Source organism: Drosophila miranda, chromosome XL (assembly GCF_003369915.1).
Source record: "Drosophila miranda strain MSH22 chromosome XL, D.miranda_PacBio2.1, whole genome shotgun sequence".
Lineage (NCBI taxonomy): Eukaryota > Metazoa > Arthropoda > Insecta > Diptera > Drosophilidae > Drosophila > Drosophila miranda.
In genome coordinates, this window is record NC_046673.1 from 13030326 (window position 1) to 13044523 (window position 14198).

Here is a 14198-nt window from a genome sequence, read left to right on the forward strand (position 1 = left end):
TGGAAGTTCTATCTAGCTAGTAATATTCCACGGAAGATCAAAAACGAGGAATATGTAAAATAGAACTGGAATTCGTCAGTATATTTACGGTATATTTTTAAAATATATTTTGGTATATTTCTGAGGGTCAGACCGTACATCTTATCGATAAGTCTGCAGAAATGTCAAATTTTTAGAATTTCGCTCGGCGGCGACTCTTGTTTTTTTCTGTGCTAAGCGGCACATCGAAAGAAAAAAAAGGAAAAATAACACTACTCCGGCCGTTCGTTTTTTTTGGCCAAAGTGATTGAGGGAGAGTGAATGTGTGTGTGTGTCTCGCTCTCGGGTTCGTTTCCGCGGCGTGCTGTTTGTTGTTGCACATAATTCCCTGCTGTTCTGCTCCAAATTCCCATCCAATCCAGAGAATAGCGTATATATATATATATATATATGTATATGACAACTTTCATGACGACAAACAACAAATTCATCAAACGCCGAGCGAACAACAACAGAAGCAGCAGTCGAGTGAAAACGGAGAAAAGAATTTCTCATTGAAGCCGGAAAAAAAGAAAAGAAGTGAGAAGCGACCGGGAGCATGGATATAATCAATAAGATTAGCAGTGCATTCTGGAGTACGGACATTTGGTTGCCGCCAAATACGACATGGGCCGATATAGCGCCCGGTTCGCGGCCCGATGTGGTGCATGCCAATTACAAGGATCTTATCTGGCCCATTCCATTGGCGGCTGTTGTCATGCTGGTGCGCTATACACTGGAACGGTAAGTGAACGAAAATATACCCCATTCCCATTCATTTCCCACTTTTTGCCCACTGTTCTGTGCCCGGTGCGTTCCAGATTACTGTAAATTCCCATTGATGGCCACTTTGTGGTCACTGAGAGACACACCCACATATGTATGCTCTAGTGTTTGTTTCCTGCTGCCGCTGCCGTTGCTGCTGCACAATGTACAGTAAGCAAATGTCATTTTTATTCATATTCTCTCGCCCCTCTCTTGCGCTCTCTCTCTCCCTGTCTCTCGTTGGCTCGCATTTTGTGTCCTCTCTCCCGCTTTTTGGGCCAAACATAACCTCACGTGGAAACGCCCAACATTTGATGTACATTTGTATGTATGTGTATGCATGCGTTCTTATGCCATGTATGTGTTAGTAAGGCATGCCGCACACGCGTATTGCTGTTGTTGTTGTTGTTGCCACCTCTGCAACTCCTATGTTTTCCCTTTGCAAACACAAACGCAGCTGCCGGCTCCAATTGCAATGCCACCGCTGGCTTGCAGCACCGTTGGAAATATTGAATTTCCCACGACATTGTGGGCTGCACCCACTGCCACCGCCCTTCTTCGATTCCCACAGATTTTTAAGTTGGACACAAAACTAAAATAAAATGTATTTGTTTATAAAATGACACTAGCACACATACATGTATACGGTGTGTCTGTGTGTGTGTGTGCACACTGGGATGAGTGCACCCAAAAATGAAGGCAAAACCGCTCTCGTTTCCATGATCTCAAAGGCGATGAATAAACAAGAAATCGGAATCCAATCGGAATATAGCATGACTCACGGTTTCCGCGGTAAATCAAGGTTTGAGCATGAAATTTATTAGTTTTGCCATCTCGGATTAAGGCCGATAAGCTTTGAGGTCTTTAGATTTATTAGCCATGTAAATCTGGGCCAGAATCGTTCCTATTGTGTGGAGGGCTGCGGATTGAAACCCCTCCCAAAAATGAAGCTGAAATAAATTCTACAAATATAAATTTTGACGCTGTACACTCTGATTTGGTCCCACGGTTCGGGGGCCAAAAGACCACTTTTCCGGCAAATTAACCCGTGGGCCTGGCTCTTTGGTACGACGGTTAAACGCGGCAACAATTAGTGTTCGAGTGTACGTGTACACGGGTGTATGTGTGTGTGTGTGTGTCTGTGTGTTTGTTGCGTGCATTTTCATGTAAAATAGTTGTAAATATTCATAAATTTTGTTTTGTTCTAAACCAGCACGCGCGCCCTTCTGCCAAAGCAGTGCTGCCAAGTGGCACTAAGAAAGTGCAGAGGACAACTGTTTTCCTTACCATTATGCCATTTATTCCCCACATGCCCCCTGGCCTTTTCGCAAGTGTTTGCCGAAACATACAAAACGCAACGAAACGACACACAAAATCTGTTTCATGGCAGACCACCTCTTGTCGTTTGCTTTTTCGTCTCTCTTTCGAGATCTCTTCTCAAAAACTAGAATTGGAGAATATTGGCCTTCAAGGTCTTATCGGATTTGGTATTTTATTTTAGTGGTTTTTTTATATTTTGTCGTTTTTGTTATTGAATGGCAAATGTCGAGCGACGGTACGGGGGATTCGATACGGCTGCAGTCGGTCCGGCCTTCTAATCAACGAAACGGAACGGAACGGGACGGGACGGGACGGACAACCACCTTGAGGCATAGGGCGCACTGGCACCGGCACCGACATCGACATCGACACCGGCACCGGCACCACACCATCGCAGCACTCGCGCATTTGCCACCTGATAAGATTTGCGGACAAAGATTTACGTATAACAAAAACAAAAAAACAAAAATGGGTTGATAGTGCCCCGGTTCCTCGATTGCTTTACGACGAACTAGCGAATGACTATGCACGGGCCCGCCTCCCCCGTGGATGTGGGTGTTTGTGTGTGTGTGTGTGTGTGTGTGTGTGTGTGGTGTTTCATCATCGTTTCATTATTTATTTATTATGTTTTTTTTTGTCTTTCAAATCACTTGAAAGAGTGAGTCATGTCCGCGACGCGGCGCTCAGAAGTTTTTCCCCAAATATGTAATGTTTTGGGGGAGCCTCCCTTAATGGAGTGCACGCTGTGGAATGTGTGTTCAAACATTGTTTTATGTTGGAAATACTGTATGAATAGAGGAACCCAAAGAAAAGCCAGTCATAAGAAAAGTGCTGATACTTTCAGGGTGAAAGCCTCTCACTTGAATCCACTCCCCGATTCTCCGTACAATACAGTGTGCAGTATTCCACTCCCATTTTCTTTCACACTGTAAATCTACACAAGATTCTACTTTTTGGATTGTTTTCCATAGTATTGGATCCACCGATCTATAGTTTTAAAACAATTAAAAACATTTTGGCCGTTTGCTTATGGGATAGTGGAAGAATTGATCTGCCGTTTTGTTGATTAAAGCAATACAAATATAATACGAATAATATAAATAGCTTCTAGGATTTCTACGATAAGGTTTGAGAAATAACTTCTCAAATAACTACCGAAAACGATGAGAAAATGTACTCCAATTTCGCAATATTTTCTTTAAGAAATATTAGTAATTTTCTGATGGATATTCAATCGATTTCTGGCCTGTTGTATGTATTTCTATCTGCAAAATCTCAACAGCTGTGCCTGCAAAAAAACAATAGCCTTTCAATTGTTTAGAAATATGATAAACTGGCATTTGTATTTAGTTACCATTGGTCCAATTTTTCCAGTCGCTTTAGTCACAGGGCAATGCCCCTTGGATCGATTTTCTTGGTTTCAAATTACCCGAGTATAAAAAACGATTTAGCGAACAATAAAAGAGTGCTTTTATGTCTATTTAGTGCCCAGAAATGAGACAGTTTTGCATGCAGCGGGTAACATTCACATTCATGGATGATAGCGGATGATCCACTGTATTCCGCAATAAAAATTTCCTCTCAACTGATATTCCTAAGCATTACAGACATTTTTTAGCCGTATGCTTATGGGAAAATTTATAGAGCGAATCAATCAATGTCAGTGCCCGTTCGCTTATGATAAATTTCAACAGCGAATCATGGGAACAGAGGAACAGAGTACGTGGAATCGGAATGTGTCGGTTCGCCTATGGGAAAATTGTTACAGAGTGGAACAGTGGAAAAGTGAAACACTTAGCCCTTGTTTTCACCCGTTTTAGAGACTGGACGGGAGGGTGGTATGTGTGTGTGTGTGTGTTAGTGTAGTCATGTTTAAGCTTTTTTCCCTTTTTTTTTTGATACGTAATCACTCGAGAGTCGACCCTCGGGGCTATGTGCTCTTATAGTGCGATAAAATTTCAGGTTAATTATTTTAATGGCTCACATGCACACACAACGAATCGCACAATCGCACACGTCAGACCCCCGATCCCCCCCCTGCCCTCCTCTCCCCCCTCTGGCACACTAATCTCTGGCAAAATGTGAGAAATAGTACCAAAGCATAATGTAAATGTGTGTGGCAGGTTCTTTTTTTTCTGATTCTTCTGCTGGAATAATGATTTCTCTTTATCATTTTGGAAACTCTAGATTATGGCTTTCCAAATAAAGACGAAAAAGAAAAAGAATTAAGACCAGGTGTTAAGCAGCCAAATCTTACAATCCCCTTAGCCCATAACCTGTTTCCATGAGGTTTTTCCCTACCCCCTACCCCTACCCCTACCCTCTTTAAAGGCACACGGACGGTCACATAAAAGTCGGTCAGTTTTTTATGGCTTATCGCTGATTGCCCAACGGAATACTCGTCGTATGCGAGTGCAAACTGAAACTCAAAAGAACGAAAAGCGAAAACGTGAAGGGGCTAAAACGAAAGAAGGAAAAGCACGTGCTTTACGCATAAAAAGACCTCAAAACTGGCGGCTGTCGGAGAGAGAGAGAGAGAAACAGCTTGTAGAGAGGGGAGGGATAGGCGCCCCCATTCCAAGTGCAATTTGTTAAAGACCCTCAATTATCACCTCTGTTGGTGCTGTTGTTGCTGTCGGTGCGAGTTTATCGAAAGCGCAGAAGCACCCAGAATCGATAACGATGAAACGAAAACAAAGCGTTTCCACTGCTCCAAAACCGAAGAAAGCAGAAGCATAAGCGAGCATCAGAATAAAATATGTATTCCTGACGAACAGAGGGAAAGGCAACGAACCAATACAACGAGAACGAGCGCTTAATGTAACGAAGAAGATGAGTGCGCAAGTTGCTGTTCTTCGTGGAATGAGAGCGTAAGCTGCAACGAGAGAGGGGCCTCCAAAAGAAGTAGCCCAAAGCACATATGTACCTCAAGCTCTGGCCATCGTGATGATTTGGTTACTCGATTGAAAACAATTCCCTCTGCAATGCTTGTGCCGAAAGCCATAAATCCACTCTGACAGCGAGTATTCTTAAAAGAAAAGCCATAGAATGAGTAATAAAGATTAAATTTAGTCGAAAATTGCACTCTTAATCGCTTACTCACGACGACTTATGCTAAATTCCTGCCCAACCGTACGGAATAGGGAGCTACATATGTGACTCATTCCATTCCCTGGTCTTCCGATTTGCCAATCTTCCAAGATATCTATGTATAAAAATGTATATATGTATATGTATGTGGAACCCCACTAATCGGGGATTGCGTGTTGGTAGTATTATCGGTTGACAAGCGAGTAAATAATTAAAAAAAAAACACAACATACGACACACACGAGTCTGTAATTCCACAGACATTATTCATTATAAATATAAAAGACGAGTAAGTATATACATATAAATTTAGTTGTTGCTTAACTGATAACAAAATACAAAAATATAACGGTCCGGCAATCGCATTTGCCATTTTTTCCATTGTCAATGCACTTTCCTCCCTCTGCCACTTTGGACTTGGAAGAGAGAGAGAGAGAGAGAGAGAGAAATTGCAATCGAAAATTGTCAAATTGCCACCAATCGAACGACTGAACCACCGATCATTATTTTGCTGCACACAAAAATCGAAAACACAATCATTAACCGCACGCCAGAGATGCCTCAATTACTTGCTTTATACCTGATGAGCCTTTAATAGTTATATTAACCGATTTGATTCTACTTTAAAGATAGAGATTTATGAGGGATAAGGGGTACTTCGGATAGTAGTGGGTGGGGATGTCTCTATATAAGTTTCTATACAGTTCAGGACTCTCAATATCCGCCCCGCTTCAGATCAGCCGGTATATAAATTGGTGTATGAAATAAGCTGTGTCGGGTGTACGAAACGAGCTGTTGCTGTACGAAACAAGCTGTGGCTGTACGAAATAAGCTGTGTCTGTATGCAATAAGCTTTGTAAGTGTGTGTGGTGTTCTGAATCAGCTGCGGGCGGTCTCTGTGTGTGTGTGTGTGTGTACGAAATAAGCTTTATCCAGAGATACTCACTCACTTATGCTTGATGTGCCCGCCTTCTCAAAGGAGATTGTTCTATTCGGACTTTATAGATAGAGATTTATTCAAATTGTAGATTTATGAGGGATACGGAATACTTCCGAAAGAAGTTTTTGCATGGAAAAGAAAGGTTTTCTTGATGACAAGATTTATGGATCTGTGTGTAAGGGGATGTCTCTATATATAAGTTTCTATACAGTTCAGGACTCTCAATATCCGCTTCAGATCAGTCGGAATATATTTTTATGCATGCAATAAGCTGTGTCGGGTGTACGACATTAGCTGTGGCTGCACGAAATAAGCTGTGTCTGTATGCAATAAGCTTTGCCGATAAGCTTTGTCGGGTTTACCGAATTAGCTGCGGGGGGTCTCTGTGTGTGTGTGTGTACGAAATAAGCTTTGTCTGTGTATACAATAAGCTGTGTATATGTACGAAATAAACGTCTGTTTGTAAACTATAGCTGTGGCTGTGTGCGTGGAAAGATGGGTGCTAGTGCCAGGCTTTCGTTTCTCCCCCATTCCTTAGTCCTTCCATATCCGGCCCCAGGAAAAAATCAATCGCAAAAAGTACACATTAACTTGTTAATTTTATTTCACTTGGCATTTCGAAATTGCGGCTTTAGCCAGCGCTGGTTGGCCCCCGTCTGATCGGAATCTTCGCTGGTGGCGGCATCATCGCCCTCAGCGCTCGTCGCCCGATCGTTGGTCATGACAATGAAGAGCTCTTGATCGGTGTGCGGCAGCAGCTGTTCGCGCAGATAATCGACAAACTCTGCCTCATTGCCGAGGCACATGGGCTGGCGCAGCTTCGAGTCGAGGTTGTAGTAGCTGCCATTGATGCAGCGCAGGGCCAGCCAGTGGCGCATTCTCAGAGCCGGCGGCAGGAGCTGGGTCAGCGGCAGGCGCAGCGGCACGTTCATAATGAATCCCAGAATCTGGCCGAGATCGAGGCACTTGGGATCGCGCCGCCGGTCGAACCACACCGTCTCGCAGTGATGCTGCTGCAGGGCGTACATGAGGACGTTCACATCGTAGTTGCCCCAACCGAACCACGATCGATGCGGGTTCAGCCACGAGCGGGGCGTCAGAATGTAACAGTATTCGTCCAGCTCCGACTTGGTGTAGGGATCCCTGCCCTGAAACAGATTGTTCAGGGCGTGCAAGGCGCACAATTGCCGGCTCTGCCGCTCATGATAAATTCCACACGAAACGGACATTTTCTATTTATACAATTTTTACTTGAATTTTAACTTGAATTTTGATTTCGACTGTGTGGCATGTGGCACGCGGCAGACCGCATGTGACATTTGACACACATCCGATTGGGAGTGTGGGTTTTCCATTCCTACTGTGTCCAGTGGTTATTAAAGAATAATTCAATTGATTTTCCAGTAACGATCCCCCCCAGAGGGGGGCAGAAATGCAGGCATACGTAGTACGCAGTACGTACCCCCAGAATCTAACCAATTACAAAGTTATTTTCTATAACTAGGGTAGGGGGAGGGCACATTAACAATTCATGGCTCGTCACCGAATTAGGGAGGCGCTTCAAAATGGAAGAGAATGGAATCAATATCTTGAGTGACGCCATATGCGGGATTACCACAGCCCCCTCTAACAGAGGTTATGGGATGACCCACACTTATTTAAAGGTCTTCTTGCGCGACACACATTTTATTTATTAATCAGAGTACCAGAATAACATCTAGAATTGATTTGTTCCAAAAAAAGATTTCAAAGGGAATGCCATTTTGTTGTGCTTTATCGCAGGTCCTTTTCCAGACTTTTTCTCATAAATTACAAGTATTTTCAGGGAGGCATTGGTTGCCACTGATTCCTGCATTTCGGTGTCTTGTTATTGGATGGATTCTCGGCCTCGGAAAGCGCTCGGGAATGCCCCGCCTGGGGTCCAATTCGAAACGAATCCGTATGTATCCGTTCGCCTATGGGAAATTGGTACATCAAATGAACATCAGTGTCTCAAATGTTTCGCCATAATTCCAATCATTCCGCTACATGAAAGAAAGGAGTGCTAATGTTCCACCACAAATTTTCCATAAGCGAACGGATACACATTAGTTTTGAACTCGAATGGAGATGGAGATGGAATATCATTCACTTTTTAAGCACATTTCTTCTGTGTTCTGTGGCAGAAGTCGGAGAGCATTCGTAGGTCGACTGTTGCCGGAGTAAAGAGTGTGGACGGCCTCTCGTGTGCGTTTCAGCATCGCATAAATTCAAATTAATTGTTATAATTTATATGGCTCTGGCCCTAGTGATTGTCTGGAATACTCGTAAAAGCAAAGACAACGAACAACAGACAGAGGAAAGGAAAGAATGAGGGAATGAGAATAGCAATTGCGAAAACGTAAAACGTAACTTTGGTTTCCTTCCCCCTACGGCTGCTCCTGCTAATCTTTTCGGCTATGGCTTGTGCTTTGCATACCAATCGAAATCGAATCGAAAACTACTGTTTAAAATGCCAATCGCAAACGCAAACGCCATCACCAGACCTGGAGATGTGCCAAACCAGTCGGAGACGTAGACGGAGCCGGAGCCGGGACGTTTCGTTTTCATTAGCAAATTAACTTCCGAAAAAACCAAAACCGAGATAATTATTTCTACTACTGGAGATGGAGATGGAAGGGTGCCCCTGGGGGCGCACTGTCGTCTAATTATTTATGCATGTCGTAGAGCCAGCCTGCCCGCTGTTGCGCCTTTTTCCCAATGCCTTCCACGTGCCAGACGACAGGTGGGAGACGACGGACCGGCCATACTTATTTCTTGATTCTTTCCAGAATTCCAATTACACAAATATTTCCGCATTGGCAGGAGGCACCCTACTCTCAAAACTGTCAAAAACAAAAGATCTTCTAGAAGTTCAATAAATCCTTCGCTCAGGGATTCAACGATTCCCAAGACAAAAACATTTTCTATTGAATATCTCAAACGAGTTGATTGATTGATGGCTCAAAGATCTGCCACAGAATAGATAACTAAAAAACGCTTAAACGGTTGAAATAAGTTAAAAAAAACCCAAAAGTAACCGGCGGGGAAAAAATCTATATTTGGTGCTTCGGAAATTTTGTTGTTTTTTATTCAGGGAGCTCTCAAAGGCAATATTTCACTTGGGTTTTGGAAATTCCATAGATTCGAATCGAAAGAATCACAAGAAGATAACGAATATCCACGGGCACGTCCTTGATTCCCACTAAATCTATTCCTTCTATTGATGATCCCACACTCGACTCGAGACGCACAAGCGAAAAGCGCAGAAGGGACTGTGGTTATTATTGTTGGACTTCTTCCATCTACAGCCATCTTTTACAGCCCCTTAAAAATATATCCCAGCTTTATACATATCAAAATCCTCTTCAAAAAATATATCAGGGACAACTTCTAGAACTGCAGCAGTCCCAGCCTTGATAGATCTTTTTGGATGTAAGGAGGAGGAGGTCCACGCAGAATATACAAATATTTCTCAAGCTCTAAAACACATCGTACTTATTCGAAGATCTAATCCAATTGAAGTCTCCTCCTTTTCTGGAGCGACAGAGATAATGCAGGAAATGGAATGGCCCTTATCAATATCCATATACCTATATAGTATTACTCACGATAACTATTTATATTTCAGCTTTTGGATATCTCCGGTTGGCAAGTCCCTGGGCATACGTAGTTCTAGACCTAAGAAAGCAGCAAATGTTCCTATACTGGAGAATGCCTATGCGAAATCCACACGACTGGACAACAAATGGGTAAGATATCATATTGGAAACCCACCTAAATATAATACAAACTAAAATGGCACTCCATTTCTTGTCCATATAGCTGGGTCCATTGTCCAAGCAGACGGACATGAGCGAGCGACAGATCGAGCGATGGTGGCGCCTGCGGCGGGCCCAGGACAAGCCGTCGACATTGGTCAAGTTCTGTGAGAACACCTGGCGATGCATCTACTATTTGTATTCGTTTATCTTTGGCGTGATTGTGCTGTGGGACAAGCCCTGGTTCTGGGATGTGAAGAGCTGTTGGTACGGCTATCCCCATCAGGTGGGTTCTATAATCAAATTTCTCTCTGTGAATATATTATCTATACTCCCTTCTTCCTGTCCTTTGATTCTTTCCAGTCGATTAGCAATGACATCTGGTGGTACTATATGATATCCATGTCCTTCTATTGGTCGCTCACTGGCACACAGTTCTTTGATGTGAAGCGCAAGGACTTTTGGCAGATGTTCATCCATCATATGGTCACGCTGCTGCTGATGTCCCTCTCGTGGGTGTGCAATCTGCATCGCGTCGGCTCTCTGGTGCTGGTCGTGCACGATTGTGCCGACATCTTTCTGGAGGCGGCAAAACTAACAAAATATGCCAATTATCAAAAGCTTTGCGATGCGATCTTTGCCATTTTTACAGTGGTATGGATTGTGACGCGCTTGGGCTTTTTTCCGCGTCTTATCTACAGGTAAACACTGAAAGAAGATCCCCCCTTCATGGATCGACGTCTTAATACTCTGTTTGCTTCTCTTTTTGGGCAGCTCTTCTGTGGAGGCACCACAAATCCTGCCCATGTTCCCAGCCTACTATATCTTCAATACACTGCTATTGATGCTGCTGGTCCTGCACGTCATCTGGACATACATGATTCTCAAGATTGTTGTCGACTCTCTGCAGAAGGGTTTGGTAAGTTGGCAACGAAACGAAGAACACGGCAAGGATACTTATAATCTTGTTGCTCTAATTGTTTCACAGATGTCCGGTGATATACGTTCCAGTGATAGTGAGGATCTCACAGATAGTTCCGAGAATGTGCGCATGGCCAATGGGGGGTCGTCGTCGTCTCGTTCCAAGAACAAGTCATCAGCGACCGCTGGTGGAGTCAGCCAGCGAAAGTCCCATAATGCCAGCAATCACACGGCGGACACGGAAGAGAAAACGACTAAGTAAATAACGGGAGACGCGAGAGATCCCGAAACCCCAAGGCACCCCCAGTGAGGAACGAAGGAGGAAGCAGCAGCAACAAATAAACCAGAAAAAAATAAAATAAAAACACCACAACAACAACAACAACAACACATACACACAACGCATACAAAAAAACAAAACCAAACCAGTTCAGAACGTTACGTTAATTATTATTTTTATATATAACAAAATTTTTTTTTAAGATACAAAAAGATACAAAACATGGAAAACCAAAACAAATTTCAAAATAAATGCGAAAAAAAAACCACTAAATTATCATAAACAATGATGATGACAATGATGATGATGATGGATGGGGTCCCAGAGATTTGATTTTGTAACGAAAATTGATGCCCACGAAAACCACTTTACAAATAATACAAATAACTAAGTTTGAACTGAGAGAATCCACTGATGGAAGAAATTCCATGAAAGATTCACGTTCCTGTTCCTATTTTCAAATGGTCTTCCGTTTTCTGTAACTTCAAACAAGTGTGCTTTAAGAAACAATACAATCCAATCCAGTAATTTATAGGAAATTTACATATATGAGAGTTTTCCATTCCGTACTTTCAAACACTTTTATGCAGTTCTGGAAAATCAATTTTCGACATGAAAAAATCAAATCAGAAAATCTTTTTGGACCGGACCGACCACTATTATTATTATTAAAATTTCCTACGCAATGTTTGTCTTCTTTTTTTTGCTTAACCAAAAAAAGAGAATAACATTAAAATAGAAAAACATGATATGTAAAATTAAATTAAATCGAAGTTAGGAATATTTTTAAAATAAAACAAACTAAATAAACTGAAAGAAAGTGAGAATATGGAGAGAGGTAGCACCAACAACCCACACACACACACCCACACACACACACTGTTGAGGGATTACACCAAAATTCGTTTGGTGAAAGCAGAACAAATACAAAAAAAAAACTATTGTAAATACCGTACTTGTACGTTTCCAATATATTAAATACAACTTATGCAAAAATTAATTACAAGAATGCTTCCATGCGACACGTGCTTTTCACAACAAACGAAAGAGATGCATATGCACACACACGCACAACAGTAAACAGTTTCGATTTCGTCTGAGTGAGAGTAACGGTGATGCTGCGCAGGGGGCGGGGTGTGCCATTTCACTCTAACTCCTGCAACGTAACGTAACGTAATGCTTTAACGCGAAAATGCTTGCGTGCAACGGTACTTCTGCAGGGGGAGGCAAACTGATGCCATCTCCTTCTGATTCATGGATTTGAATAGCCTCATCAGAGTACCTGCCTCATGGTGTGCTTTTTGCACTCATTTTTGCATGCCATGGCTCAGAAATGGTCAATGAAGACCTGATAGCAGTTCTAGGAAATCGTGGCGCTCATCGAAAGCAATGCAATCCTAGAAATCCTGGTTTACAAAATTTAAATTCTTATTGAGAACTATCGCAGGGCCTGGACCTGCTTCATAAAAATGTGCCTTCAATGGTTAAAGGTGAAATCAGGTGATCCCTGATCTGAATCAAAGAAAATGCATCAACAAATACCGATGATCCCGTCGTAAGTTCTAGAATGGATCCCTGACCTCTTGCAAAACAATCGTGAGAATCAAATGAAGCCAAGATCTTTTCACGGCTGTAGCTTAGAAACATCCCCCCATTCCCATCCCATCCCCAATAAATACCAAGTTTGTTTTTCATTTTCAAATCCTAGTCAATGGTCGTATGGGTCCACGTTGGGTTCCGCGTGTGTGTAAAAGCCTAGAAAATGTATTTCGTCTGGTTCATCAAATATTTTATAACTACAGGGGCTAAGGGCTACACAGGGATTGGTGGACTAGTACTGATAGCCATCGGGTTGGTAGGGCCGGGCGAAGGGGCCTGGAGCAAAGGCACCGGGTGGGGGGCGCCAATTCGTTGGCGGAGGTCGCGGTGGCGGCGCTGGCATGCCCGGCGGGGCCCACGAGTTTGGCTGCATCATGCGCGGCGGCGGCGGAATGCCCAATGCCGGAGGTAGTGGTGGTTGTCCGCCCGCCATCGGGGGCAGTGGTGGTGGCGGTATTGTGGCTGGGAACGGTGTGGGCTGCGGCACTGGCGGCGGCGTTGCTATCATGCCCATATTGTTCTGCGAGACGGGGACCACGGGCGGTGGGGGCGCCATCATCGGTGGCGGCATCATCTGACCGGTCATCATGTTCTGCACGGGCGCATCGGCGAACAGCTGATGCGGACGATCGGCATGGGCAGAGGGATTCTGGGCGGCAAGCAGACGCTCGGCCGCAGAGCCGTGGCGTTCGCCCTTGTGGTCCTTCTTGAATGCATAAGAGACGGAAATGGGGCGATTGCAGAGATACTGTCCGTTCATGGCGTCCATGGCGGCGTCACTGGCCTCGAAGCTGGCAAAGTTGATGAAGGCGAAACTCTTGGACTTCCCCGTCTCCGGGTCACGCATTATCTTGGGAGTCTGCAGGATCACGCCAAAGGCTGAGAATGTGTCGTAGAGCAGCTTTTCGTCCACCTCCACATCGAGATTGCCAATGAAGATGTTGGCGCCGACATCCAGGTTCTTCTGATGCGCCGACGCCTTGTTCACTCTAATGGGCTTGCCATAAAGCTTAATCATGTTCATGATCTTTATTGCATAGTCGGCATCTTCTTCGCTGAGGAACTCCACGAATCCATAGCCCTGATGCATTTGTGTGACACGATCTTTTGGCATGTGTACGTTTACTGAAATGAGTGTCGATTGGGGCTGCAGGATGACCGATTTAATCACATTGCTGCTTAATGCTTACCTACGGGTCCGGCCTGGACAAACAGCTCCCACAGCAGGGACTCGGACACCTTGTCGTCCAGACCGCCGGCGTAAATTGTGGCATCTGCGGGTATGAGTGAAAATCTTTGTGAGAAACAGTCCCGCTAAGCCGAAATTATCTACGCACCTTGATTACGTTCCGCAATGGGGCCTGCTGCCATTTTAGTACTATTTTATTTAATAAACACACTATTTAAATGCAGATTTTTTTATTTGGCAAAATTTCAAGCTAGGGATGCAAGCTAAAGCTGGACAAACATCGATGTTAACATGGAT

The 14198-nt window shown here is 43.7% G+C and overlaps 3 protein-coding genes across 3 annotated transcripts; 1 reads left to right on the forward strand and 2 right to left on the reverse strand.

Annotated features, from left to right (window-relative positions):
* The first annotated feature begins 169 nt into the window (after positions 1-169).
* Positions 170-11209, forward strand: LOC108164752 (ceramide synthase 6). The gene is made up of 6 exons (XM_017300652.2): positions 170-762; positions 9783-9903; positions 9977-10198; positions 10276-10613; positions 10687-10831; positions 10901-11209. Exons 1-6 carry the CDS (start codon positions 578-580, stop codon positions 11093-11095), a joined length of 1206 nt encoding a protein of 401 aa, XP_017156141.1. The 5' UTR covers positions 170-577; the 3' UTR covers positions 11096-11209.
* LOC108164753 (josephin-like protein) lies at positions 6701-7444 on the reverse strand. Its single transcript, XM_017300653.2, has one exon. The coding sequence runs from the start codon at positions 7360-7362 to the stop codon at positions 6739-6741; it is 624 nt and encodes a 207-aa protein (XP_017156142.1). The 5' UTR covers positions 7363-7444; the 3' UTR covers positions 6701-6738.
* Positions 11210-12800: 1591 nt separating the features above from the next.
* LOC108164919 (splicing factor 3B subunit 4) lies at positions 12801-14185 on the reverse strand. The gene is made up of 3 exons (XM_017300904.2): positions 14050-14185; positions 13903-13986; positions 12801-13837 (listed from the first exon to the last, which is right to left on the reverse strand). The coding sequence occupies exons 1-3, from the start codon at positions 14081-14083 to the stop codon at positions 12945-12947; spliced, it is 1011 nt and encodes a 336-aa protein (XP_017156393.1). The 5' UTR covers positions 14084-14185; the 3' UTR covers positions 12801-12944.
* Positions 14186-14198: the final 13 nt, after the last annotated feature.